General features: G+C 41.9%; 1 protein-coding gene across 4 annotated transcripts in view; it reads left to right on the top strand.

Annotated features, from left to right (window-relative positions):
• COL4A3 (collagen type IV alpha 3 chain) overlaps nucleotides 1-26,676 on the top strand; it is a 73,321-nt gene that overhangs the window by 32,436 nt on the left and 14,209 nt on the right. For all 4 annotated transcript variants that reach the window (XM_033150280.1, XM_033150279.1, XM_033150278.1 and 1 more), the window contains exons 14-40: nucleotides 216-278; nucleotides 1,073-1,129; nucleotides 1,794-1,838; nucleotides 2,533-2,586; nucleotides 3,924-3,965; nucleotides 4,302-4,389; nucleotides 6,579-6,614; nucleotides 7,121-7,285; nucleotides 8,050-8,142; nucleotides 8,984-9,079; nucleotides 10,275-10,345; nucleotides 10,607-10,795; nucleotides 11,476-11,644; nucleotides 12,174-12,266; nucleotides 12,474-12,578; nucleotides 13,639-13,736; nucleotides 13,907-14,057; nucleotides 15,439-15,552; nucleotides 17,355-17,522; nucleotides 17,740-17,829; nucleotides 18,641-18,775; nucleotides 18,904-19,002; nucleotides 19,582-19,671; nucleotides 20,150-20,289; nucleotides 20,378-20,504; nucleotides 23,352-23,432; nucleotides 25,520-25,618. In XM_033150280.1, coding sequence (XP_033006171.1) covers nucleotides 216-278; nucleotides 1,073-1,129; nucleotides 1,794-1,838; nucleotides 2,533-2,586; nucleotides 3,924-3,965; nucleotides 4,302-4,389; nucleotides 6,579-6,614; nucleotides 7,121-7,285; nucleotides 8,050-8,142; nucleotides 8,984-9,079; nucleotides 10,275-10,345; nucleotides 10,607-10,795; nucleotides 11,476-11,644; nucleotides 12,174-12,266; nucleotides 12,474-12,578; nucleotides 13,639-13,736; nucleotides 13,907-14,057; nucleotides 15,439-15,552; nucleotides 17,355-17,522; nucleotides 17,740-17,829; nucleotides 18,641-18,775; nucleotides 18,904-19,002; nucleotides 19,582-19,671; nucleotides 20,150-20,289; nucleotides 20,378-20,504; nucleotides 23,352-23,432; nucleotides 25,520-25,618 — 2,758 coding nt within the window. The remainder of the gene's footprint in view (nucleotides 1-215; nucleotides 279-1,072; nucleotides 1,130-1,793; nucleotides 1,839-2,532; nucleotides 2,587-3,923; nucleotides 3,966-4,301; nucleotides 4,390-6,578; nucleotides 6,615-7,120; nucleotides 7,286-8,049; nucleotides 8,143-8,983; nucleotides 9,080-10,274; nucleotides 10,346-10,606; nucleotides 10,796-11,475; nucleotides 11,645-12,173; nucleotides 12,267-12,473; nucleotides 12,579-13,638; nucleotides 13,737-13,906; nucleotides 14,058-15,438; nucleotides 15,553-17,354; nucleotides 17,523-17,739; nucleotides 17,830-18,640; nucleotides 18,776-18,903; nucleotides 19,003-19,581; nucleotides 19,672-20,149; nucleotides 20,290-20,377; nucleotides 20,505-23,351; nucleotides 23,433-25,519; nucleotides 25,619-26,676) is intronic.

Raw genomic sequence — 26,676 nt, forward strand, 5'->3', positions numbered from 1 at the left:
ATTTTAAATCAAGTGTACATATATAGATTTTCTACCGAAGTGTGCACCACTTCTACCTCTTTTCTGTCACATCCCTAAATTCCATTAGCAAACATTCAGTTCGTATCTTTGCTTGTTCCTATGACTCAGTTAAAATATAGCTCTTTTGTAAGTACCATCTTCGTTTTTGGGTTCACTGAGTAAATAAATAAATACTATTATTATTTTTGTGACAGGAATTAAAAGGAGATAAAGGAGATATGGGTTCTCCAGGACCCCCTGGACCCCCTGGAGATTCAGTAAGTGGTACTGAATTAGCATTTCATACTTCAGAAGCTAGATAGTAAAACATTTTTTTTTAAAAAAAATAGCATATATTTGAAAGCTGCTGACATGACCATATATATATATGTACACTTCCAGTTACAGGTGGGTAGCCGTGTTGGTCTGTCATAGTCAAAACAAAATAAAAAATTCTTTCCAGTAGCACCTTAGAGACCAACTAAGTTTGTTCTTGGTATGAGCTTTCGTGTGCATGCACACTTCTTCAGATAAGAAGTGTGCATGCACATGAAAGCTCATACCAAGAACAAACTTAGTTGGTCTCTAAGGTGCTACTGGAAAGAATTTTTTATTTTGTTTTGACTATGTACACTTCGTTCAACATATTTAATCAATATAGAAATACATGACCTCAACCTGAGGGTCATGGAATAAAATACAACTTGGATGTAGAATGCTGTGAAATGATGGCATCGCCTTAAATATTCTGAGCTATACTTCATAGCGGTGGCCTTAATTCGGAAATAGCTACTTTTAAACATATATTATTATAAATGTTAAAAATCAGGCCTGTGCAGAAGGGGAGGGCAGCCGGGTACACTTACCCTGGGCCTCAGAGGGCTAAGAAGCCCTGGGGGGGCGGGGCGTCAGTGGAACACCCTGGGCCAAACAGCTGACCAGGGACTCCCTCACCGGGCCTGAGACAAGCTCTGCACTGGCCTGCTAAAAATATAAAGCAATATGAGTTGTGCATTCAGTGTAGCAACATAAATCTAAAGGATGTGTGTTGATTGGTAGATCTGTGTTTTAGGGCTCACCTGGTGATTTTCGAAGTGCAAAAGGAGATCCAGGAGAGGCAGGACCTCAGGTTTGTAAACTACCCCCCCCCTCTTTTTGCAATTGATAGATTTTTTTTTTGAAAGCTACCTAGTGTTGCAGATATTTCTTTTGTCTTCTAGAAAAGTTAACAGTACATTTATAGTCTGAAAATACATTTTATGATTATCAAACCCATACTGATTATCATACCCAATGTCTGAACAAAGACATTGGATTCTTATCTCATTATACATGACAAAGCTATCTTTAGCCATCTCACCCCTTGCCTTTCCCTGTAAGACCCTGTAAAAATTGCAGTCGTTAACAGTGTCTACATGTTTTCCACACCTATCAGCTGATCACCCATTCCCACCACTCTTCTGAGTGACGTTTCAGTGACGTTTCAGTGTATCTGAAGAAGTGTGCATGCACATGAAAGCTCATACCAAGAACAAACTTAGTTGGTCTCTAAGGTGCTACTGGAAGGAATTTTTTATTTTATTTTGTTTAAACCCATACTGCAGTTGAGGAAATGATTAATACAAATACAGCTTGAGTCCATTGGATCTTTAGTTCCATTTATCCAGCTTTATTAAACCCAGTTTTATTTGAATCATATATTGTATGTAGGAAAATAATAATAATATTAGCATATTTGGTTTAACAACAACAAAGTATTAAAAAGTGGTTTGTTTCTTTGTTTGTTTAATTAGGGTAGACCTGGAAAGGATGGAACTCCTGGTCCACCTGGCTTGCTGGTAAGAAAGAATTTTTTAAAATGTTTTGTGTTAGTGGTCATGGTCATGGTCTGGGCTGGACAGGATGTAGGCTATTGTCTATTGGCAAAAATAAATGGTAGTCTATATCTTACTCTCCAGCATCATTAAGGTGGATCAGCACAGGAATTGGATAGCTTCTGGAGAAGAGCAGAGTAAGGGGCAGACTAGCTGAAGAGCTACTCCTGCACAAACTTTAATGTGTCCCCAGAAACCTCCTATAATAGGGTAGGAAAACAAGGGCCCTCCAGGTATTGTTGGACTACAACTCCCGTCATCCCCAACCATTGGGAATTGGAGTTCAAAAGCAACTTGAGGGCCACAGGTTCCCCACCCCAGTCCTGTATTGATCCAGTGATTTTGAGTGGTCAGTTCATGGAAGAGGGACACAGACCAAAAGCAAGACAAGAACCTGAATCTTCATGCAGCTTTGGGCACAAAGGTTGCTCTAAATGTATATTGGTGCTGGAATGAACTGTGTCTTTGGACACAGCTAGATTGGTAAAGAAAAGGCGTTTGATGTGTGTTGTGTATGTGATATAACACTGTGACACCAGATGGCGCTGTGGGGCCCCATCTTTCCCTACCGGGTTTCCCTGTATGAGTTTACAATGCGTTTAACTGAATCGCTTCTTTGTCTAGATCCAACCTTTATGTACAATTTAATTTCCTGCAGGGAGAAAAAGGAGAACAGGGTTTGCCAGGAAGACCTGGAAAAGTTGGGTCCAAGGTAAAAGCTCTTGTTTTCATTTTTTCTGCTGCATTTTGCTTCCCTTATCAATTCCAATAACTTGGAATTAAAAGTATCTTACCAATTCAGCAAAAACGAAAAACAATTTTTAATGAACAGTAAATTTCTAAAGCAATAGTTATTTTATATTTTCTTTAAAAGTATTTCTATCCCATCTCTCCGAAGCTCAAGGCCACTTAAAACTTGAATAAAAAACCAGCAGACTATGAATGAGCATACTCTGCTGGTACATTCTGTACTTGGTTTACAAATGGATTCCTTATTCTAGTGTTTATGACGTTCATTAAATAGCAAGTACTCTGATAGGACAAATGGTCGCAAGAATGTCCTTGCAGGGTTTGACTACTGATAGTGGTAGCTGATGGTAGGGCAGAAGGAAGAGGTGAACAGTAGGTAGAGGCAGAGCCAATGACAGGCAGATCCAACTAATTCTTTTGCCCCACCCTCTTTCCTGCTGAGTTCTGCCATGGCAATGATGAGCTAAAGAGGCAGGGAGGTAATAGCCAGTGCCACTCCTTAGACTGGTTGTAAGAAGGTAGGAGATTGGTGGGGCAATGCCCTATTTGCTTTAATGGACCAGTCTCAAGTGGACAATAGCTAAGTCTTTGCAGGGTTTAGTCCCCAGAAGCATGATGGGGATACTAAAAAGAAACAAACCCTGAATATCTGACCAGGCCTACATCATGGAAGACATGGTTAACCCCTAGTCAATGGTTACATACCTAAAATAAGGACAGGTTCCTGGTCGCTGTCCTTACCCAAAAGCGACGCCAAGGAGCACTACAGGCTAGCTAAGGCGTAGTATGCCATTCTATTTTATTGTATTTTATTGTATTGTGGTGTTTTAGCGGCTGTTGTTCCCACTTGCACAAGTTGTTATCTATGTGTTTTTTGTTTTTGTTTTTGTTTTTTTTTTTTGTTTTTTGTTTTTTACTTGTATGGGCCTATGGCCGTAAATAAATTCTATTCTATTCTAAGGACAGATAAACTTTGGCCCTCCAGATATTTCTGAACTGCAACTCCCATCAAACCTAACCATTGGCCATGCTGACTGGGGCTAATGGGAGTTTGAATCCAGCAACATCTGGAGGGTCACAGGATGCTCAGCTCTAACCTAGGCAAAAGAATAATCATGCCAGAAAATTTTATACTTCAACCTTTTTAAAAATGAACTTTCTAGATAACTTGCTAACTGTTTTTAACATGTAGACCAAGTGACCACTAATCTATATCCAATGTAGTCAATAGGTTTCAGAATTCCATTGGATTTGAGAAATTATCATGTTTCTTATATTTCTTTCTGTTTTCTACTATAGGGACAGAAAGGTGAAATTGGCAGCAAAGGAATTCGGGGTCCAGTAAGTGCAAATTCCATTTTTCTTTGTATTTCACTTTAATATCACAAAATTAATAGGCAGTCCCTAGTTTTAAAGTGCTGGTCAGTGTCAGATGCCTGCTTCAGGGTATGTGTAGCTAAATTGTTTTTAATAGTGGCCTGTGTTTAGCTTCACATAGAAATCACATCACCAAAGGAGCCCTGGTTAAAAAAAAAATGGAATTCAGCTTACGATTTTAGCAAAACCAAGTCATCACACAAATGTGCCACGTTCATATTACATGCAGCCATGCCTTTCTCTTCATTATTACTATTTCTCTCTCCTTTTTTGTCTGTCTGTTCTCTCTTTTTATTTAAGACAGAGTATTATGATGAATTGCCAGGTGAAAAAGGAAACCAGGGCTATCCAGGTCTCCCAGGACTCAAAGGCCAATTTGGAGCACCCGGTAAGAGAGCATCAAAGGAGATTTCTGTACTACCAGTGCTCAGATGAAGCATATTGACATGTGAAAACTACATCACACCATGGGCTTCTGGGTCGCAAGTGAGGATGAGAAGGAGGCCGTTGGGATTTTACTGCCTCTTCAGTGTTAACAGTCTAGCCCTTTGAGATTAAAATACCTTGGGACTGAATATGAGGCCTTCTTGACATCAAGGAGAGTGGAGTTGAGGCTATAAAATGCCTGTCGGTCTCAGTATACATTATTAGGCTAAGCCTGCATACCTGTGAGTAAACCCCATTGAACTCAATGATGTTTTGTTTTGAAAAGACATAGAATCATAGAATTGTAGGGTTGTGAGGGATCCTGAGGGTCATTTGGCCCATCCCTTGCAATGCAGATATCTCAACTAAAGCACCCATGACAGATGGCCATCTAACATCTCCTTAAAAACTTCCAGGGAAGGAGAGTCCACCACCTTCCAAGGGAGCCTGTTCTACTGTTGAATGGCTCTTACTGTCAGAAATTTAGTCCTGATCAGACACGCCAACTCTATAGGGCTGTGATGACTTTTGCTCCCTCAATATTTTGTTTGAAGAGGACCTGGCTCCCTCCTTTTGGGTGAAGATATAGGCAAAGTAGGTTTTGAGCAGATCTGCCTCACACAATAACATTTATCCAGGTTTTCCACACAGAGGACCTACCACTTGCTTATTCTTCCTCTTGCTCTGTACACAGCTGAAGAATCCTTTGTTGTTGTTGTTGTTGTTTGTTGTTTTAACCTCTCTTGCAAGCCTGAGCTCATTCTGAGCTCTGGCCCACCTGACCTTCTCCTGCAATTGTTGGCTATTCATGTAGACTCTTCCTGCGTGATTTCCCATTTCCCCCATTTCTTGTACATGTCCTTCTTAAATATTAGGTCATCTAAGCTACACTGGTTCCTTAAGATGCCTCCCACTTTTCTTTCTTGTGGGAATTGTCTGCATTTGTGCCTACAATATTTCACCTTTAAGAAACTCCCACCCATCCTTTTTATCATCATCATCATCATCATCCTTTATTAGATTTGTACAGTGGTGCCCCGCTAGACAAAAATAATTCGTTCTGCGAAAATTTTCCGTCTAGCGGGTTTTTCGTCTAGCGAAGCGGCAATGACAGCCGTGCTTTCTTTCGCTAGACGAAAAAAAAAGACGAAAAATTTTCGTCTTGCGAGGCAGCCCCATAGACAAATTCGTCTTGCGGGGCAGCCTTCCGCTAGACGAATGCCTTCGTCTAGCGAGTTTTTCGTCTTGCGAGGCATTCATCTAGCGGGGCACCACTGTATATCACCTTTCATCTGAAGATCCCTGGGTGGTTCACAACAGAAAATTTGAAAGTGAGAATACAACATAAATAATAAAACAAAAACAAACCAATAACCCCCACAAACATATTCAAAAAGCCATGAAATGTTAATAAGCCAAATGCCTTGTTGAAAAGAAGCATTTCTGCCAGTTGCCTAAAGATATGCAATGAAGGTGCCAGGGGAGCCTCCCTGGGGAGAACATTCCACAAATGAGGAACCACCACAGAAAAGGTTTGGACTTCCAGTGTGTTTGTTTCATGAGTCCTAAGTTTATCTTTATACGATGATTCTATTGTGTATGTGGAACCCTTACAGGGGGTGATAATTAAAGTTTGTTGGTAACACTAGATTAATAACATTAGTTATTAAAACTTCAGGAACTTTCCAATGCCTTCCAGGACACATTTGAGATAAGAACTAAGACCAGGAGAAGTATTGCGTGTGTCCCTTTTTGTATGAAATTATGCCAACTTTTCTCATGCCATGATACACGCTACAGAAATAAACCATAGAGAAGAAGTTCAGATTGGCACACACCATTACAAACCTGGCAGCAAAGACATGTTTTCAGCAAACATTTAAAGGCCCATGCTGAATCTCTGTTGGAAGAGCATTCCACAGGGCTGGGCCAATAACACTAAAAGTGTCATGTTTATGTTGATGTCAAATGCGCTTCACCAATTCAGGAGAGTGCCAGCAACACACCTGTGATTATTTCAGTGATTGATCTGGGGGTATAATGTAAATGTTTATAAGGACCTTGAACCTGGTTCAATAGCAGATGGGTAGCCAGTACATATTTGGCCGGCCGGCATAATATAGATATGTGATGAATATACTGTTCTTGCAGGACCACGAGGTCCCCCAGGTGCCACTGGAAGGCCAGGTAAGACCAATAAATATTGTTTGTTTCAGATATATGAAGAAATTCTGGGATATATATATATTTTAAAAAACATGAAATTAAATCCTCTGAAATGGCTACAAGCACTGGTACAGAAAACATAGAAATGGAAGTACAGTGGTACCTCGGATTAAGAACTTAATTCGTTCTGGAGGTCCGTTCTTAACCTGAAACTGTTCTTAACCTGAGGTACCACTTTAGCTAATGGGGCCTCCCGCTGCCGCCGCATGATTTCTGTTCTCATCCTGAAGCAAAGTTCTTAACACGAGGTACTATTTCTGGGTTAGCAGAGTCTGTAACTTGAAGTGTCTGTAACCTGAAGCATCTGTAACCCGAGGTACCACTAGTCAAAACAAAATAAAATAAAAAATTCCTTCCAGTAGCACCTTAGAGACCAACTAAGTTTGTTCTTGGTATGAGCTTTCGTGTGCATGCACACTTCTTCAGATACCGAGGTACCACTGTAATACTTTTAACTCTTGCATTAGGTGTTTCGAGACCTGGTCCAAGAGGTCTAACAGGCTCTCCAGGCCTCAAAGGAAGTAAAGGAGATAGAGGACAACCTGGCATGAATGCTATTGGACCCCCAGGACTTCCTGGATTGCAAGGAAGACCTGGCCCAGCAGGATCACCAGGTCTTTCAGGACCACCAGGTAGAGCAAGATGATCATTGCTTGTATATGTAGCCAGAGTGTTTTCATGGCATATTAGTGCAACTCTGGAATTAATGAACTATCCAACTGAACTTCTCATGGCTAAAAGCAGCCACTACTGTTGCAACCATCCCTGCAAAGGAAAGCAGAAATATTAAAGTAGAGAAAGTATGATGACTTTGCAAATGATAGAAACTGGATTAAATCTTGTATATAAATCCATTGATGCTTATTCCAATAGCTTTGGTGTGAGAGACTGGATAGGTTCAGATAGCCATATCTAACTTAATATGCAGTGTGAAAGTATCTAATTAGTCATAGTTTCCTGTTTCACCTTAACTGAGAAACTATGGTTCCCAGCTTCAGAACAAGGCAGGATCTTAAACCATGGTTTGATATTGGTTTCCAAAATGTTTTTTTCTATATTATTGTGGCCTGCCCTGATTAACAAACTAAAAAAATATGCTTATTAGTGATCCAAAGGTATTTTGTAGGTTGACCAATAAATGCCACAATTATTAGACATTCCCTATTGACTTCCCAAAGTGGTAAGAATAACTAGCAAATGTCATAATTTTCCAGTGTTTTGTTCTTTGCTATGGCTTGAATGCACGTAGCCTGTGTTACTTTCATGTTGTCAATACCAAGTATAAGTTCATCTTAAATCTGAGGCTCTTAGAAAACGCTAAATGGCCTATACAGAGGCTATCATGATATTTGTGAGCAATGCATGAATATTTTGTGTCGTTCTCACCCATAAACAGGTATAATAACTTTTGAAAGAGGCCCACTGGGACCCACAGGAACCCCAGGATGCATTGGACCTCCAGGCCTTGCAGGAGATAGTGGAGCAAAAGGTCAGTAGTTCTACTTGCAAATACATTTCCAACCATAATAATTTGAGGACGGCATGGTGGTGAACAGAAATCTTAACTATAATGATGATTAGATTCTGTCAAGACTGCTTAAGCACATTCAGTTCCTTTTCATCATGCTAGGGGCAATTAGACCTGATTCTGCTTTCCATTCTGAGCTCATAAAGGCAACCAAACTGGCCCAGAGTAGATTGGCTTCCTCTCTCTCCTTCCAAACAATAATGAGGATATTGCCCTGTACCAAATGCCAATATTTATATGAGCATGTGTGACAGTCAGTGTTGGACTTAGAGTGGGGAGACATGGATTCAGTTCCCCAGTCAGCCATGAAGCTGAATGACCCTGAGACACCATTGGGTTGCTGTGAGGATAAACTACAGATCCCCTAATCTATGTCAAGCTCTTGAAGGAACAGTAGGATAAAAATCAGAGAAATATATAAAGTGTGATCTCTATGAGCTCTATCTTTTTCATTGTTGACTAAAGGCTTGCCCAGTAACACTAATAATATATTTAGTTTTTAAGGACAAATATTCTTTACTGGGAAAATTTGCCTCACTGTCTGCTCCTAGGGTTAACCATATTGCTAAATATGGAAAGCTCAGGGGAATTAGATGCACAAACATGCTTATACTCTTTCTCATCCCATCTTTGTGTTTTACATTGTAAATCGCCCTGTGATCTTCGGATGAAGGGCAGTAGAGAAACTTAATAAATAATAATCCTTGCTGATAAATACATACAATGCTGTAGGGCACGTGTGCTTTTGACATAGCAATGATTTACCAATGTCATGTTTAACAGAGGAATAATTTTACTGCAGGTGAAGAAGCAGGCCCATGTGACCAGTGCACCTTTTTGATGGGGCCACCTGGCCTTCCTGGTGTTCCTGGAGCACAGGGTGAACAAGGAGTTAAAGGTAAAAGAATCTGACAATGCTTGGGTAATGCTAAAATATACCAAGAGATCAGGGAAAGGGGTAGAAGATGGTGCAAAAAAAGGTCCAACTGGCAGTATATTCTAGTTTATAGAACATTTTACCCTCAGCCATTCTGATGTAGATCATAAATTAGTAACGTGGTTTTTGCTTATATACTTTAAGAAGGGAGGTTTTTTAGAAATTATTAGGATAAATATGTCCCTTATGATCTATCACCCTGCTGCCAGAGTACCCTATAGAGCGCCAACAGTGCTAAAGGGCACAGCTGGTGTCAATAGGATTGTAAGAAACGCAACTCCAGTACACCAGCAAACAGCTGCACACTGACTTTCTATATTAAAGGTTTAATTCACTAGCGAGGAACAAAGGTGCTTCTGGAATGGAGTATCTTGGAGGAGGTCATGGCTGGCTGGAACCCTGCACTGCAACATTTTGTTGTAGGTTCCAACTTGTATTCTACTTATCATTAGACTATGATTAATCTCCCTTAGGATATTATTGTTTAATATTCTGTTCAGGGAAAGCTAACCTGTCTCCACCCCATGCAAGTAAGCACCAGCAGTGTTAGTGCTGGGAGGGCAGCTCTGTGGCATCGCCCACACCTTGCCAGCCACTTCTGTGCTACAGAGAAGGACCTACTCTGAGTTCCTATGCAGTGAACTACAGACATTAGCAGGAGCACAGACAGCCTTCTCCTGATTTCAGGATTTGGGCTGGCTGATATTGGAAGAGGCACTCTTGCTTTCAGTGTCAGTCTGCTTATTTCTGTTGTAGTCTATCGCAGTCACTTTAACCTTAGGGGCAGATGGAGCTTGTCAACCTGGGAAGGGGGCCCAACTAGGAGAAGGAAAACTTTGTTCCTAAATGTTTGCTGCCTTGTGGAATATCTTCAGAAGAAGAAAAGGCTAAGGAGTAAACCCTACACAAATCCAGAGTGGAGTCCCTTGTACACCTCCTTCTGGCAACTGGCCAAACTGGCGCCAAACATATTGCTCTGTGAGACTGAGAAGAGGGGTCTTGTTTTGTGGGCAGACTTGCATCCTGGAGAGGTCATTTCAGTGCTACCGCTTCAGTTTGAGTTCACCTCTGGAGGCACACTCCATTGTCTCTTGATGCCAACAACAATTACTTCAACCTTCCAGTTCTCTCTAAATCACTGTCTCCTCCATTACAGGTATAGAAGGAGCATTTGGGCCTAAAGGATCCCAAGGAACGCCTGGGATTCAGGGGCCTCCTGGCATTCAGGTACGGTTCATGTTAAATTGTTTTTAGAGTTGGTATGTATGTAGAGTCGTTTGTAGTTTCCATCATAAAAAAGCCTCTACCCATTGCAGGGTATGGATGCTTTCAGCTGCAGTAGCTGACAATGAAAAAAGCCTCTTCGCACACAGAATCATTTCACCATAATGCCTTAGTGTGCTGGTTTTACTGTACCTCTCATAGCATTATTTATATAGATTCAGCGTTACAGTTCCTGTCATATTTTATTAACAACATGTGACCCAGGGACTTCCAGGTCTTCCAGGAAACCAAGGTCTTAAAGGATTGAAAGGTGAACCAGGGTATGCAGAACCAGAAGGCCCGAAAGGAGACAGAGGAGAGCCAGGACCCAGAGGAAGCTCAGGAGAAAATGGTTCAGACGGGTTACCTGGGAAACCTGGACTGAAAGGCTCAAGAGGCTCTGTGGGAGAACAAGTTAGTACCTGCTACTTTCACATCTAGCGCAATCATACTGATTCTTGCATTGATTTCAATCCATTGAAAAATAAATAAGGTAAACATATCTGAAGACATTCGTCAAGGTACATGCACATATATTAATTTTTGTTGTGTGCCCTAATTCTATTACAACATCTGAAAAAGTCATGTGGAAATGTGCATGACTGCAGCCTATATGCAGCATAAATCTGTAGTGGTCACTGATTTCCCTTTTGGATTTAGCTGAATATGCACTTTACAGTGTGTGGAAGGATTCAGTGTAGCGCTATGGCAGTCCCTCCAGCATTTCCTTTTGCCAGATGAAACAATCCCCCTCCTCCCCTGCCCACTGTTCTCCTGACTCCACAGAGCCAAATTTGGGGGAGGAAAATCCCTATTGTGCTCATGGAAGTCCTTGCACAGACTTCCAGTAGATGAATCTGGACTTATTTGTGGTGATCAAAATGAAATTGTTATGTTACTTATTTCTGCTTTGAGTGCCATTGCTGAATCATGGTGGCAAGTGCAGACTCCACCATGTTTCTAGCATTGCATATGCAAAAGAACTATGTTCATCCAGGGTCTTTGCTGTAGGCACCAACCTTTGTTTCTGACTGTGACTTACCATGCAGGCATTTCCAGTGTTTGTTAAGCAGTGTTTTCTGATTTCTTATCAGGGACCTGATGGTACAAAAGGAGACAGAGGTGTACCAGGATCAGTTGGTAGCCCAGGTCTTCCTGGAGAGAGAGGGCTACCTGGACCATCAGGATATGGACCACCAGGAGTGGAAGGGTCTAAGGGATCTCAAGGAAATCCTGGTTTGCCTGGGTTGGTTGGAGAAGCAGGTCGGTAGATATTATTGTTGTTATTACTAAATAATTTGACTGTGGTGTCTATAGTAGATTTAAAAGCTGCAATGGGTGTCAAGGCATATATATATATATATATATATATATATATATATATATATATATATATATATATATACCTAATACAACATTGCAGAGCATTCTTTAGTAATATAAGCAGGATCATTTCTGCATCCTGCTCCAGAAATGTCTGTGGCGTCCAAGCGCACTCTTGACTGATGCATATTTTAGTTAGGTCCTTTCAGGACCTAGCACTGCTGTTGTGATTTTGCTATCTGTGATTTATATCCGCCTACTTTTCTGCAGTTCAATGCAGCTCAGCTAATCATCTGATGGCTGAAAAACAAAGCTAATTTGCTGGGTTTCCTTGCAGTGCACTTACCAGCCATATTGGAGCTACAAATCTGCTTTCCCCCTCCAGAGTTGTGTAACTTCATTGTGCTGTTGTCTTTAAATAACCACTGGCATATTCTAGTTTGTGTTCTTGTTGTTATATACTTTTAAGGTCCTAAAGGTGAGCCTGGTAAAGTAAATGTAATTCCTGGACCTCCTGGACTTCGAGGGCCAGATGGTAGGCCTGGACCACAAGGAGAAAGAGGTGAGAGCTACCTTTTCAAGCTGGACTACTGTCAAACTGACCCTTCTAAGATATTACAGACACACACAAAAAACCCCAGGCAGGTACTTTAGTTTCTTTAGGCCCAATCTGTAGGGAAGACCCTTCAACCCCCTGGGTTTTTGTTCTAGATAGTGTGTGGTTTGCCATTTGATGCTGCTGCCAGAACTACTTTGCATTCTTTGATAGGTAGTGTTGGATCCAGAGGGCCACGTGGTTATCCAGGCCTCCCAGGACCAGAAGGTGACCCTGGCTTTTCAGAGAATGGATTTCCTGGCTATCCTGGCATTAAAGGTAATGTATTTGTCTTTTCTTGAAGGAAAGAGAGAGAGAGAGAGAGCAAGCAATAAAATGAAGTAATGAAACAAATGAGAAATTTAATAAATAATCATCTATGAAGTCCTAGAGAACTTCAGAGAGAGAGAGAAAACTCAGTTAGATCTGTATTATCGTGGACATCAGTGGTAGCCAATGTGTTGCATTCTGTAAGTTGTTGGGTTCCAACTCCCAACCCACATGGCGAATGATGAGGAATCATGGGAGTTGTAGTCAAACAACATTTGGAGGGTTCCATATTGGCTCCCCGTGGTGTACATATAGTTGTATCTTCATTAGAGCACTTCAGTAAAACTATATCATGCATTTTCAAAATGGAGGACAGCTGACAATTTGACTTTAAAAGTAACATGCATACAAATTTCATTTGTTTTGACATACTGTACTTCTGGCATACTGTACTTTGACATACTGTAACATCTTCCATTACTTTGTTGTAAAAGTGAACAGAGGGTTGTAGCACTGAGTGGCATATCCCACCAGCACAAGGATTTCTGCTTGTGCCATGTGATTGCCCTCCCCTCCTTGCACACATCCCTAAACCTGTTATGGGATCCCTCAAACTGTCCAGTGCAGATTTGGGGAGGGCAGTGGGCATGCACAGTGGAAAGAGAGGTGGGAAAGTCCTATTGAACAAGCACAAATCCTTGCCCTGACAAGACATGTTAGTTTGATGCTGTCCAGTTTCTTGATTGATGTTTTTTTCTGGTTCTGTTGCCTTTCAGACAATAAAAATTGTATTAAAAAATTAAATTCATGTTCAATTTTTGCATATTATAACAGCTGCATTTATTTATTCATTCAAAACTTTCGCATCCCAAAAAGTTCAAGGCAGCTAACAACAAAATCTAACTATAAATTAACAATTTAAAAAAATCAGTTGCAAGACTGATCTATGGATTCCTAACTTAATTAGCAAGAAAAATAGCAGAACCTTAAAAAATGACATACCCACTTATCACAAGCCTTCAAGAGCCTGTGTTACATCGCTGAACATTGTTTCCCCTCCACTTTGTAGGAGATAAAGGGTCTCCAGGATCCACAGGGCCACCAGGCTGTCCTGGACAATTAGGGAAACCAGGCTTACCTGGAAAACCTGGAATTCCTGGAGAAAAGGTTGGTTCACAAACCAATTCCACTGAGTTTAATGGGTTCTACTAATTAGCAAGAGCATTAATGATTTTAAGGATTTTAAGAAATGTTATTACGGTAAGAAATAAAAATTAAGTTTTACTCACAATGTTTCAGACATGACATTTATTACTATTATTTCCTCCATGTTTTAGGGTGAACCGGGCCCAGTTATACCCGGACAACAAGGCAGGCTAGGTTCGCCAGGAGTCGATGGCATGCCAGGTGAGAAGGGCGAAAGAGGATTCCCAGGACTTCCGGGGCTCCAAGGTCAACAAGGTCGTGATGGTGCTGATGGGCCAAGAGGTAGAGTATATTTTGAGCAGAATGTTCACCTCCTTGACATATTAACTAAACTATACATCAGTGGAGGTTTCATTCAAGAAACTTACCATATTTTTCGCTCCATAGGGCGCACCTCGTTTTTAGAGGAGGAAACAAGACAAAAAAATATTTTTTTCTGGTTTTCCTCCTCTAAAAGTCCTGTTTTTTTGAGGATCAGCTTGGAAGGGGGTTGGCCTGGATGGCCCTTGTGGTCTCTTCCAACTCTATAATTCTATGAAAAGTTTTGCAGCTTTTCTGCAAAGGGAAAAGCCCTCGGTTTTTTTGAGGATCAGCTAAAAGTTTTGCAGCTTTTTTGCAAAGGGGAAAAGCAAGATCCTTTTGCAAAGGGGGAAAAGCAAAGAGGAAAAGCCCCATTTTTATGGGGTTCAACTCATATTTCTGCAGCTTCTAAAGGAAAGGGAGCCTTTTCTACAGTTTCCAGACAGATAATCTAATCAGCCAGTCACATGTCGCTGGGGAAACAAACAACCTCCCTCTGCAGCACATTCAACAATGGTGGCCTGGACAAGGGGGCGGGCTGAAAGGGAGCCGGGACTCTTATCTCTCTCCCGATCTCTTGCTGAGCAGCTGCTGAGCGGGGTCCTTTCAACACCCCCTTTTCTCTTTGTAAAATAAAAAGCATGATCCTCTTTTGGCCCCTGGGGAATTCAGCTCCAGGGATCACCATTCGCTCCATAAGACGCACAGATATTCCCCCTTACTTTTTAGGAGAAAACAGTGCGTCTTATAGAGCGAAAAATACGGTCTATCTCTCCGTACTGAGAGAGATAAATGCTCAGTTTGTGCAACCTGAGGATACACAAGGTATCTCTGTGCACTCAGTTCTCACCCATTCCTTGCTGTTACAACAGGCATGGTGAAATGGGGGTGGGGGTGGGCAGGGAAACCACAGCTTTAGTGGTGGCTTACCTGAAGATTGGATTGCTGCCCTGGAAGTCCAGAGATTTAAACCCCAAGTCAAGCTATACTTAAAAGAAATGGGTCTGGCATACTAGGCAATTGAAAAGGCCAGATATATCAAGTCTAAGTTGAATACTTTTAGGTCTCTAGTCTGATGGAAGGGCGGGAGAGAAGGAACCAGGTGCCTGTTAAACTGCTTTTTCTCCCAGCTGAGATGGCTGTTGCCAAATGGACTTGGTCATTAGAGTGCTCCCCCAACCCCCAGCTACAGCTTTCCACACCTGTAAACTAAATGTGTGAAGTGGGTGCATGTATGTTGTGGAGTGTGTGTGACAGAGAGAGGGGAGAAAAGAAGGGGGAGGGAAAGAATGGAATGGAAAGAAGAGGGAGGGTTTTACACATGATGTTAAGTTACCTTAATGCTGTCAATACTATCTTTTAGGAGAACCTGGGTCCCCTGGAGTTCCAGGAGAAAAGGGTGTTCCAGGAAAAATAGGTGACTGTCTTATTGGCTTACCAGGCCCACCAGGTCTATGTGGATTAATGGGCCCCCCAGGTAAGTATTACACAAAATAATTGGGACTCATGCAGTAAATGAAGTACATATTGTCACCCCCCTCCTCTAAGCCAGCACATGCTCTTCTGAACACCTGAAGCAGGGTCATGAAGCACACTTCACTGATTTAAGGGTTGGAACAGTGCTCATCAAAACCACAGACTTGTCTGTCTCATTTTCTTCACATAGGAAATCTTAGACAAGCATCTTGTAGGCAGTCATGATCCTCTCTACAAAAGGGATGTGATATCTCTTTGAGAATATATTCATATTTATAACATTGTTGATACTTCATATAAAATCCTATTGAGTTTAGGTTTGGTTTGTTGAACAGGGGAGGGGCAAAATAATGAAAGTGCAATCCTGTACTTGGCTACCTAATAGTAAACCCCTTTTAATTCAATGGTCTTATTCCCAGGTCAATGGAGTTAGGATTAAGACATAAAATATTTTAACTGTGTTATATCTTCTTCTACATAAGTCTCCGGCAGATGGTACCTAAAATTAAATTAAAAACCCAGAAAAAATATAGGCATACAAAATATCTAGGCACATAGACACTGGTATGTTTTAATCATCTTCACTGTTAATTTAAATTCCTTTTAAAATGTTTTTTATTATTTTTGTTTTTGTTGATAATTTAAATATCTATTTAAACCGCTTGAAGATTTTGCTTCAGTATAGTAGTATATACCTGTACATTTCATCGAATGAACAAATAAATGAATAAATAAATATAATTAACGTTTTCTTCTTTTTTAAAGTGACCTGAAAGGGTTTTTGTCGTTGTCGTTGTTCAAATGGCTTTTAATTTGGTTCCTTTTTCTATCATGTCTGGAAGAAGCTTGTATTTTGTTAGTAGACTCTGGGTGTCTTCAATTATTCTGCAGGAGGGATTCAAGTGCACACTGCATATTTAGATTTGCAACAATTGGTAGATTAAAGTGGTCTGTCGAGCAAATCCACTTTAAAACAAAAACTGATGTTTTAAGGTTGTAAAACTGATGGAGAAATGCACTAAAAAGTGTGGGATGAACAAAATATTAATGGGAAAATGTATAGCTTCTGTGCTGGGATGAATGCTCATTGTTATACCTAAGGGACCGCCTCTCCTGGTATGTCTCGGGTAGGACCTTAAGGTCCTCAAATAATAACTTTTTGGAGGTCCCGAGCCACAAGGATGCTAGGTTGGCTTCAACTAGGGCCAGGGCCTTCTCAGTACTGGCCCTGACTTGGTGGAACGGTCTGTCACAAGAGACCATGGCCCTGTGGGATTTGGCATCTTTCCGCAGGGCCTGCAAGACGGAGCTGTTCCACCTGGCCTTTGGGTTGGTTTCAGTCTAAATTAAATTAGGCTGCAGTCTAAATTAAATTTTAATTGTATTTTAATCTGTATTTTAATGAATTGTTTTATGTTTTTGTTGTGATTTTATTGGTGTTAGCCGCCCTGAGTGCCCTGTTTGGCGGGGAAGGGCGGGGTATAAATATGTTGTTATTATTATTATTATTATTATTATTATTATTATTCTTTAACTTCCCTACAAACAAATCAACAAATGCTCAGTAAACTCTAGGTGTAGTGTAGCCTCTGTGTAAGCTTTACACCGACAAATTAGCAAGTTATCTGGAGGATACCTCTGTATACAGCTCGCTATACTTCTTAGTTGTCCTTGTCTGTAAACTATTTCTTACAAAATATGCCCCAAAATCCATGTTCTTGACCTCAATATCACAACCTTATCCAGGGGGGGGGCAGGGAACATTTCCACATAATGTTCATTTCAATTTATCTGTTATCATAGGAAAACGTGGAGAACTAGGAGCCAAAGGAGACCCAGGTTTTCCAGGATTAGACATCCCAGGGTTCCCAGGGCCATTTGGGCTGCCTGGATTACCTGGCCCACAAGGAGATGAAGGATCTCCTGGCATCAAGGGACAACCTGGCAGGCCAGGAGTACCAGGTGTATCAGGTGAGTATTTCTTGAAGGTAAAGTACCACTTGCTTGCCATTTTATTCTGCAGGAGGTTTATAGATATGACTGGTGTGATCAAATTAGGCGATGGCATGGCATTATGTCTGTAGATAATGCATAGATAAATACTCATTTTGCCTGGACTCTGACACAGGCAATAGGGAATGCACAAACTCTGAGAAATACAGTATTCTGTTTTGCTCACTCCCCACAGGTCTAAGAGGAGAAATAGGCTTGATGGGTGCTGTAGGTAATCCTGGGCTACCGGGTGTCTTTGGAAATCCAGGTATCCGTGGCAGCAGGGGTAAGTGATAATGCACTTCTCTTATCTGCTCATTATTTATACAACCATGAGTACACATTGTCAGCCTGTCAGATCTCTCCTGAGACAGCATCCCTCCATAGCTGCAATAGGAGGAAAAATTCCTTCCAGGAGGGCCCACTGGGAACTGTCCATGGTCCTTACTTTCCTGACCTCTGCTTAAAAAAGAAACCTGCCCTATCTTTGCCTGTCCAGGAAAGACTCTGTCTGTGTCCGTTTTGCTTGTAAGCCTCCTTTGCTCGGCTGCTTTCACCTGCGACCTTCCAGGCTTATGGTAGCATTCAGTACGGCCCCTCCTTCAAGCCCTAACAAACAGAGAAGAAGCATGGCTTCTGCTCCTAACTAGACTAATAGGTCAATGCTTAGCAGTGCTTTGTGGTCATATGGTTAGCATGTCATTTGGATTTTGATTATTTTTGGCTGTTAGTTGGTGCTGGAGTATTATAGGGCAAAGGGCTGAATGAATGAATCGATTTATTATGGTCACAGGCCAGAGATAGGACAAAGGGGTGAAATTAGTGTGACTTCTGGATAAGACAATGTATAAATTCTAAATTTCTCGTGTTCTCCTTGGTAAAATGTTTCAAAGCTAAAACTGTAAATGGCACACATTAGTTTCTGTAAATGTGAAAGGGCCTGCACATGTTTCATTGGCCAAATGTGTGTCATGCTATTACTTTTCCAAATGCAAGCCAAGTTTCTTCCAGATTTTGAAGTAATTGACAAAGTGCTACAATTGCAGAGAAGAAAAATAATAAAAGCAGTTTTGTTTTGTTTTGTGTTTCGTTTGCAGGTTCTCCTGGCTTCCCAGGACCAAAAGGAAGAAAGGGATCTTCAGGTGAAAAAGGTGAGCCAGGTGATAAAGGTTCTCCTGGAACATCAGAGTCCAAAGTGAGTTTCGGCGATAAAGGAGACAGAGGAACTAAAGGTATATGCAGCAGTTACTACTACTGCTAAAACCAGCTTGGTGCCATTACAATTATCATGTTATGTTTTTTAAATGAGAGTGATGGTGATACTGACTTCCGGTGTAATGCATGTCATTTGCTGCTGTAGGATTTCCTGGAAGACTGGGACTCAAGGGAGAAAAGGGAGAGCAAGGTCTGAAAGGATGCATAGGTCCTGATGGACTACCAGGAATGCCAGGGCCGCCAGGTATATAGACTTACTTATATATTAAACTGTATCAGATATACGGAATAATGTGAGCCTTCTTTTAGTAATTTGTCATACTAAGACATGAGCTAGTTAATACAAGAGTTATGTGGGGAATAATGCATCCATAATCATCTATGGTTATGCACTTGCTCATGGTTGAATGGAGAATAAAATGAATGAACCAGCCTTCTTATTGGTACAGTTGCAGAGAATTCTCATACCAGTGCTGGTTAACATGGTGAAATGTACTTGAAATATTAAATGGTTAAAATCTCAAGAATGCCCGATCTTTTATTTTTAAAACTTGATGAAACTCAGTAGCAGCTGCACCTTAGTTTTAGCATAATGCTAACCACACACTCATTACGTCATGTTTAGGAGATACCACCGGACAGCTTGGGAAAATGTGAGCAGTGTCATATTCCCGGTAGGAGTAGTCGCTCCTTTGAGGGGCAATAAGTAGCAGGTGTAGAACAGAGTAACCAAGAACACTGTTCTTTCTTTTGGATAATGATCCATGACATCCCACCTAATCCTGAAGGGCATCAAAATATGTGCAACCGATTATACTTTCAGGTTCCAAAGGAGACAAGGGACTTCAAGGAATTCTTGGTGGACAGGGATTGACAGGAGCTCCAGGAGACAGAGGGGACATGGGAGTGCCAGGTGATCTTACCCATGTATCTGAATAGCCATCAGGGGAATAGTACTGTAATAGCCACCTGAAAAACAAATAGCTGAATTTAGTGATTAATGCGTTTGTAAGGACTGAATTGGAGCAAGCTGTGCATAAATGGGGAATGGTGTTTCACAGGTTTTTGGGGGCAACAGCGCAGCTCATAATAAGTTTATTAAGGCCAAAATACTCATTACTCATTATTTTTCAAGTTCTTCCTGTATTTGTTTTGAATATATCTTTACTTAGAGGGAATAAGAATCTCTCTCTCTCTCTCTCTTTCTTTCTCTCCGTGTGTGGGTGTAGAGTTGTCTTTGTGGAAGGGTGAAACTATAATACAGCTGCTTATAACTCAAGTCTCATTTCATATTTTCATTACTTGGTTTTGGTTTGGTGGCTTTTTCCCCCTTTGGGAAATTATAAAAATCTAAAATATGTATTCTGATAGCCATGTCTATGCCATTGCAGGTTCTAAAGGTGAACGGGGTTCTTCTGGTTTGCCTGGGTCACCAGGAATACCAGGGCCACCTGGCTTGCTTGGTATTCCAGGGGATAAAGGAGAACCAGCCTGTCCTGGATCTGGACCTCCTGGGGACCCAGGACCTGAGGTATAGAAAGTAATAGATCCATGGGTCCAGGTTGTGCTTAATAGGTTTGATTGTTATTTACCATGATCCTGTTTCCCATTGATGCTAGGGTGATCCAGGTCCCCCAGGAGAAAGAGGAAGAAAAGGTGAAAGTGGATCAGCAGGCCGGCCAGGGCTTGTTGGAGAACCTGGACTATCTGGAAACAGAGGGGAATCTGGTTTACCAGGAATTCCAGGTAAAGTGTGTGTGTGTTTTAGGCACCAATGCAAAGCGTTAAGAGTGGAATATAATTTCTAAGTGAACTACCGTATATACCTGTGTATAAGCCGACTTTTTCAGCCCATTTTTTGGGCTGAAAAAGCCGCCCTCGGCTTATACTCGGGTGAAGCGGGCGGCTGCAGAGGGACAAGCGGCAAGAAAGGGATCCTTTCTTGCTGCTTGTCTCCCCTGCCCTGCCGATCCCGCATCTGTGACTGCTCTCTGATCCCTTGTCCTGCGGGGAGGGAAAAGTGGGGAGAAAGCGTTCCTGGCCGCTTTTCTCTCCCCATGCCTTGCGCAGAGCAGGCACAGCACTGAGGGATTGGAGAACCGCTGCGCTGAGACTCTCTGATCCTGTGCCTGCTCTGCTCAAGGCATTGGGGAGGGAAAAACAGGGAGAAAGTGCTCCTCAATGCTTTTTCCTTTCCGATGCCTTGCACAGAGCAGTCACTGCTCTGTGCGAGGATCGCCTCTTCCTCCTCCTCCCGTCCCTTCTCCACGAAGAGGAACAGACGTAGCGACGGGGCAACGGGAGCAGGAGGAGGAGGAGGACGAGTATCGAGCAGGCGCGAGCCTGCTCAGTCCCAGAGAGCCTGTTGCTTTTGCCCCCATCCCATCCCAGCTCAGTCCGCCATAGAAACTGCCCACCCTGAAACTATCCACCCCTGAAACCTTCCCAGAATCTGCCCCCTTAATTCCTCCCTGAATATGCCCCCTCCCCAGCCCTCCCTGTAAAGAAACACTTTCTTTCCAAGCCCTCCCTCTTAACCCCTGCCCATCCCAGCTCTGCCCACTGTAGAAACTGCGCTGAGACTCTATGATCCTGTGCCTGCTCTGCGCAACCCATCGGGGAGGGGAAAGCGGGGAGAAAGTGCTCCTCGATGTTTTTTTCCTCTCCGATGCCTTGCACAGAGCAGTCACTGCTCTGTGCGAGGATCGCCTCTTCCTCCTCCTCCCGTCCCTTCTCCACGAAGAGGAACAGAGGTAGCGACGGGGCAGCGGGAGCAGGAGGAGGAGGACGAGTATCGAGCAGGCGCGCGAGCCGGCTCAGTCCCAGAGAGCCTGTTGCTTTTGCCCCCATCCCATCCCAGCTCAGTCCGCCATAGAAACTGCCCACCCTGAAACTATCAACCCCTGAAACCTTCCCAGAATCTGCCCCCTTAATTCCTCCCTGAATATGCCCCCTCCCCCTAAGCCCTCCCTGTAAAGAAACACTTTCTTTCCAAGCCTTCCCTCTTAACCCCTTCCCCCATCCCAGCTCTGCCCACCCTAGAAACTACCCACCCTGAAATTTTCCCAGAATATGCCCCCTTGCCCCTGATGCCCTCCCTAAATATGCCCCACCCACCCCTGAAACCTTCCCAGAATCTGCCCCCTTCCCCCTTAATCCATTCCAGAATCTCCCCCCTTAATTCCTGCCTAAATATGCCCCCTCCCCCTGAGCCCTCCCTGTAAAGAGACCCTTTCTTTCCAAGCCTTCCCTCTTAACCCCTGCCCATCCCAGCTCTGCCCACCCTAGAAACTGCCCCCATCCCAGCTCTGCCCACCCTAGAAACTGCCCACCCTGAAACTTTCCCAGAATATGCCCCCTTGCCTCTCATGCCCTCCCTAAATATGCCCCACCCACCCTGAAACCTTCCCAGAATCTGCCCCCTTCCCCCTTAATCCATTCCAGAATCTCCCCCCTTAATTCCTCCCTGAATATGCCCCTCCCCCTGAGCCCTCCCTGTAAAGAGACCCTTTCTTTCCAACCCTTCCCTCTTAACCCCTGCCCATCCCAGCTCTGCCCACCCTAGAAACTGCCCACTCTGAAACTTTCCCAGAATATGCCCCCTTGCCCCTGATGCCCTTCCTAAATATGCCCCATGCACCCCTTAATCCATCCTAGAATCTGCCCCCTCCCCCCAAAACCTTCCCAAAATATTCCCCTTGCCCCCTGAAATATACCCACAATATGCCCCCTTACCCCTCCCTGTAAGAGACCCTTTCTTTCCAAGCCTTTTATTGGTATTTATTTTTATTTTTGAAATTTACCAGTAGCTGCTGCATTTCCCACCCTCGGCTTATGCTTAAGTCAATAAGTTTTCCCAGTTTTTGTGGTCAAATTAGGTGCCTCGGCTTATATTTGCGTCGGCTTATACTCACGTATATACGGTAATACTGCAACTACTGTAAGCAGCTTCTTTCTATGGAAAAGGTACCAGCTAGCCTGTGGATTTTGTGCTACAGAAAATATTTCAAACACTGTCAACTGATGCCATTCCCGCTTGACCCTGAACTGCCATTTGAACCAGTAGCAATCATCCTAGGAATCGTTAACAGTGCCCTTGTGGCTTGTGATTGATGCTCAGAAAGCCTCCCTCTGAATGCACGCTAACAGAAACAGTATAATGCCACGCAAATCATATTATTCAGTAATGCTATTTCACTCATACAGCACAGGTTCTCCTTGGGGTATTTTAATACAAAGTATTATCTAGGTAATAACTTCCTATGCAGCTGGTTGCACAACTGATTATCAAATCAGGGGGGAAGGAAAACCCGTTGTGCAAAAGAGATACAAAGCAGTGTGTGTGTTAATACAATGATCCAAAATAGACTCTTCTACTATTGACGGCTCCATTAAATCCTGAGTTTATCATTTAGATAAGCAGGGTTCAGTACAGCACAGTTTGGTACAGAGAGCACTGCAATTAGGAGTAATGTATTTTTACTGAAGTTGATGGAGCTGCTTCAGCAATGGTCTCTGGTTAGCTGTATAAAGAACAAACATTCACAAATGAAAGTTGCATTTCTTCTCTCTCTCTCGCTCTCTCTTTTGCAGGACAATCAGGACCTACTGGCAGTAATGGTATTAAAGGTGCTAAAGGATTACCAGGACAAAATGGCATCAGAGGCTCTCCAGGTCTGTTGCTTTTTTGCCTATTTGTACTTCTTTTTCGGTCTTTATTTTTCCTACTCAATGCTGGTCCTACTCAAAATAGACTCATTTAAGTTAATAGACTGACTTAGATTAAATTAATATCAATGGCTCTATTCTGAGTATAAAGTTGGATGCAATCCATTATGTTTTAGTTTTTCATAGCTTTTTCTATATATTTCAATGAAAAGCTGTTTCATCTCTTCTGGTCTCGTATCACTGAGGTTTCCCACTGGTGGGCCAGAATTTGTCCTGGCCAATTCTAGAACTCGCCTATATTTTTCAATGTACACACTTTCCATGGTGGGCTCTACTATGCAGGAGGTATTTAACCAGAAGTTAGGCAGCTGTTTTCTCCTACTTACATTGCTTAGAATGGATCACTTGCATCCTGCATTACAAACCCTGCACTGAGCAGGGATTGCTACTAGATGACCAGGTATTTTCTTCCAACTCTGTGATCCTATGAAACTGACTGCTACAGTTAAGCTGTAGAGCAGCAAATTGTGACCCAGAAAGTTACATGCCCTGTATTGTGAGGCTTGAGACAAACACACATACTCATACCCACCCCCTCTCTTTTTTTGCAATGCTAGGCAAACTGTCAAATTAGGAAGTTTGCCAAATTCCTGCTGAGCCACCATATTTCACTGATAACATTTCGCTTGGTGAATTGTATGTCATGTAGGTTTTCTCTCTGGACACAATCCTCAATACTGAACAGACGGAAAGGGTGGGTGAGCAGTTGCTCCTTGCTACTGCCTACGCCTCTCCTTCATCTTGAGATAATGGCAGATGATACCAACAGCAAGGAGGCACAGGAGCAACCACAGTTGCTGATCACCTAACTTCCACTGGTGCCATGGGAAATGTGGGTGGATAACTGTGGAATAGGAAAGCACAGTTCCTGACAGCTTTATCCTGTACCATGAAGTGCTCCAACAAAAGCCTCTCATTAATCCTTGCAGGGCCACTGTCCTGCTCACAATAGAAAATATGAGCTTTCCCATTCTTTTCGTTGTGTTGTGAGCTAATTTGGACCTAAGAGTGGCATGCACATTTAAGTAATGAATAATATGTGAATGATCAATAATGATGCTCCAATATTAGATCATTTCAAAACCTAATATGACAATGTAATTAATTGATAATATTGTAACTTTTTAAATTATTATACAGTGAAGTACCGTAATTTTTGCTCCATAAGACGCACTTTTTTCCTCCTGAAAAGTAAGGGGAAATACCTGTGCGTCTTATGGAGCGAATGGTGGTCCCTGGAGCTGAATTGCCCAGGGGCCAAAAGCAGATTGTGCTTTTTATTTTACAAAGAGAAAGGGGAGTGTTGAAAGGACCCCCGCTCAGCAGCTGATCAGCAAGAGATCGGGAGAGAGATAAGAGTCCCTGCTCCCTTTCAGCCAAGCCCTCCTTTGTTGAATGTGCTGTAGAGGGAGGTTGTTTGTTTCCCCAGGACATGTGACTGGCTGATTAGATTATCTTTCTGCAAACAGTAGAAATGGCTCCCTTTCCTTAAGATTTTTTCAGAAATGTGAGTTAAACCCCATAAAAATGGGGCTTTTCCTCTTTGCTTTTCCCCCTTTGCAAAAGGAGCTTTGCTTTTCCCCCTTTGCAAAAAAAGCTGCAAAACCTTTAGCTGATCCTCAAAAAACAAAAACAAAAAAACCCAGGGCTTTTCCCTTTGCAAAAAAGCTGCAAAACCTTTAGCTGATCCTAAAAAAAGGCCTTTTGCCTTTGCAAAAACAGCTGCAAAACTTTTAGCTGATCCTTAAAAAAAACCCAAAAAAACCACCCAGGGCTTTTAGAGGAGGAAAACCAGAAAAATATTTTTTTCCCTTGTTTCCTCCTCTAAAAATGAGGTGCGCCCTATGGTCCGGTGCGTCCAATGGAGCGAAAAATACGGTAAATTGTCATTCTAACTTATCCATTAATATCAAGTATAATAAGCATTTCTGGTACAATCACATACTAAGAATAATAAAAACAGCAACCACAAACTAACAGATAAAGTGTATAATATTCTTTCATCAAGGCTAAATTTTCAACATCATCCTCAGGTTCACCTGGGTTACTGGGTGATGATGGACCACCTGGTGAGAAGGGTAGCCAAGGACAGGATGGTATCCCTGGACCCCCAGGAGAGAAGGGAGCACAAGGTATCCCATTAATAACGTCCATTCTGTTTCAATATGTTCCAATATTTTGGGGGGTCATTACGGAATTCAAGCCATGTCAAAATGTATACTGTTGAAAAGCACTCACATTTTTAACTTTTTGTTGCTTTTAATGCAGATTAAAAATAATAATGTATTGATTATGTTTTCAAAGTAGTTTGAGAATTACTAAAAGCTTCAGTTTTCATTTTTTTAAAAAACAACAACTACACACAAGTAGGAGTGATTTGGATGATAATAACAACTGGAGATGCCAGTTGCTAGGTACAGATCTTTTTCAGTTATTTGGGTTTGTTAAGAGGAAAATATTGGGGAAGATAACTCAGCCTGACGTTCCATTTGCTTCTAAAGCTGCACTTTTGGAGTATTTGAAATGAGGGATCCTGGATATAGAGATGTGAAGGCCTGGAAAACCCCCGGAATTTTTTTTTTGGGGGGGGGGACATTTTTTTTCCTGGAAAATTGGGAAAATTGAAAAAATAAAAAATAGATTATGGAATGTTTTATTTTAACATGATGAATAAAATATTTTAAGATAAGGGGTTCAAATATTTTATAAATCATTTCTAAAAAATATGTATGGTATCAGATTATTCTAATTTCTGTGAGGACAAGCAAGTCCTAGGTTACAAGCTGAACTCTCCAATGCAAGAACAAGATACATTTCTTCCTTTAGAAGGTGCTGTTGTCACCAGAAAAGAAAAAGGTTTCAGTTTTGTTTTTGCATGCATGTGGTATGCATTGGTTCTGTTCCTCTTCACTAGGCCTCAAAGCACTGGAAGAAAATATAGAGCAACAAAAAGGGCCTGAAAGTATATACTTAATTACAGCTCAGAAAATGATTCTGATTAAATTTCATGCCCATTCATTGAAACGTAGTCACACTTCCTTCTTCAGTTCTTTTTATGAGAATGTTTTTTTTTAAACACTGTGGAGAGGAAATATGAATAATTGTTACTTCTGGATTTTTAAAAATTGTTTTGCAGAGGTTTTTTTTGTTCCACATAAACTAGTAAACAGTTCAGGAGATTGTTGCTCCA

Source organism: Lacerta agilis, chromosome 5 (genome assembly GCF_009819535.1).
Source record: "Lacerta agilis isolate rLacAgi1 chromosome 5, rLacAgi1.pri, whole genome shotgun sequence".
Lineage (NCBI taxonomy): Eukaryota > Metazoa > Chordata > Lepidosauria > Squamata > Lacertidae > Lacerta > Lacerta agilis.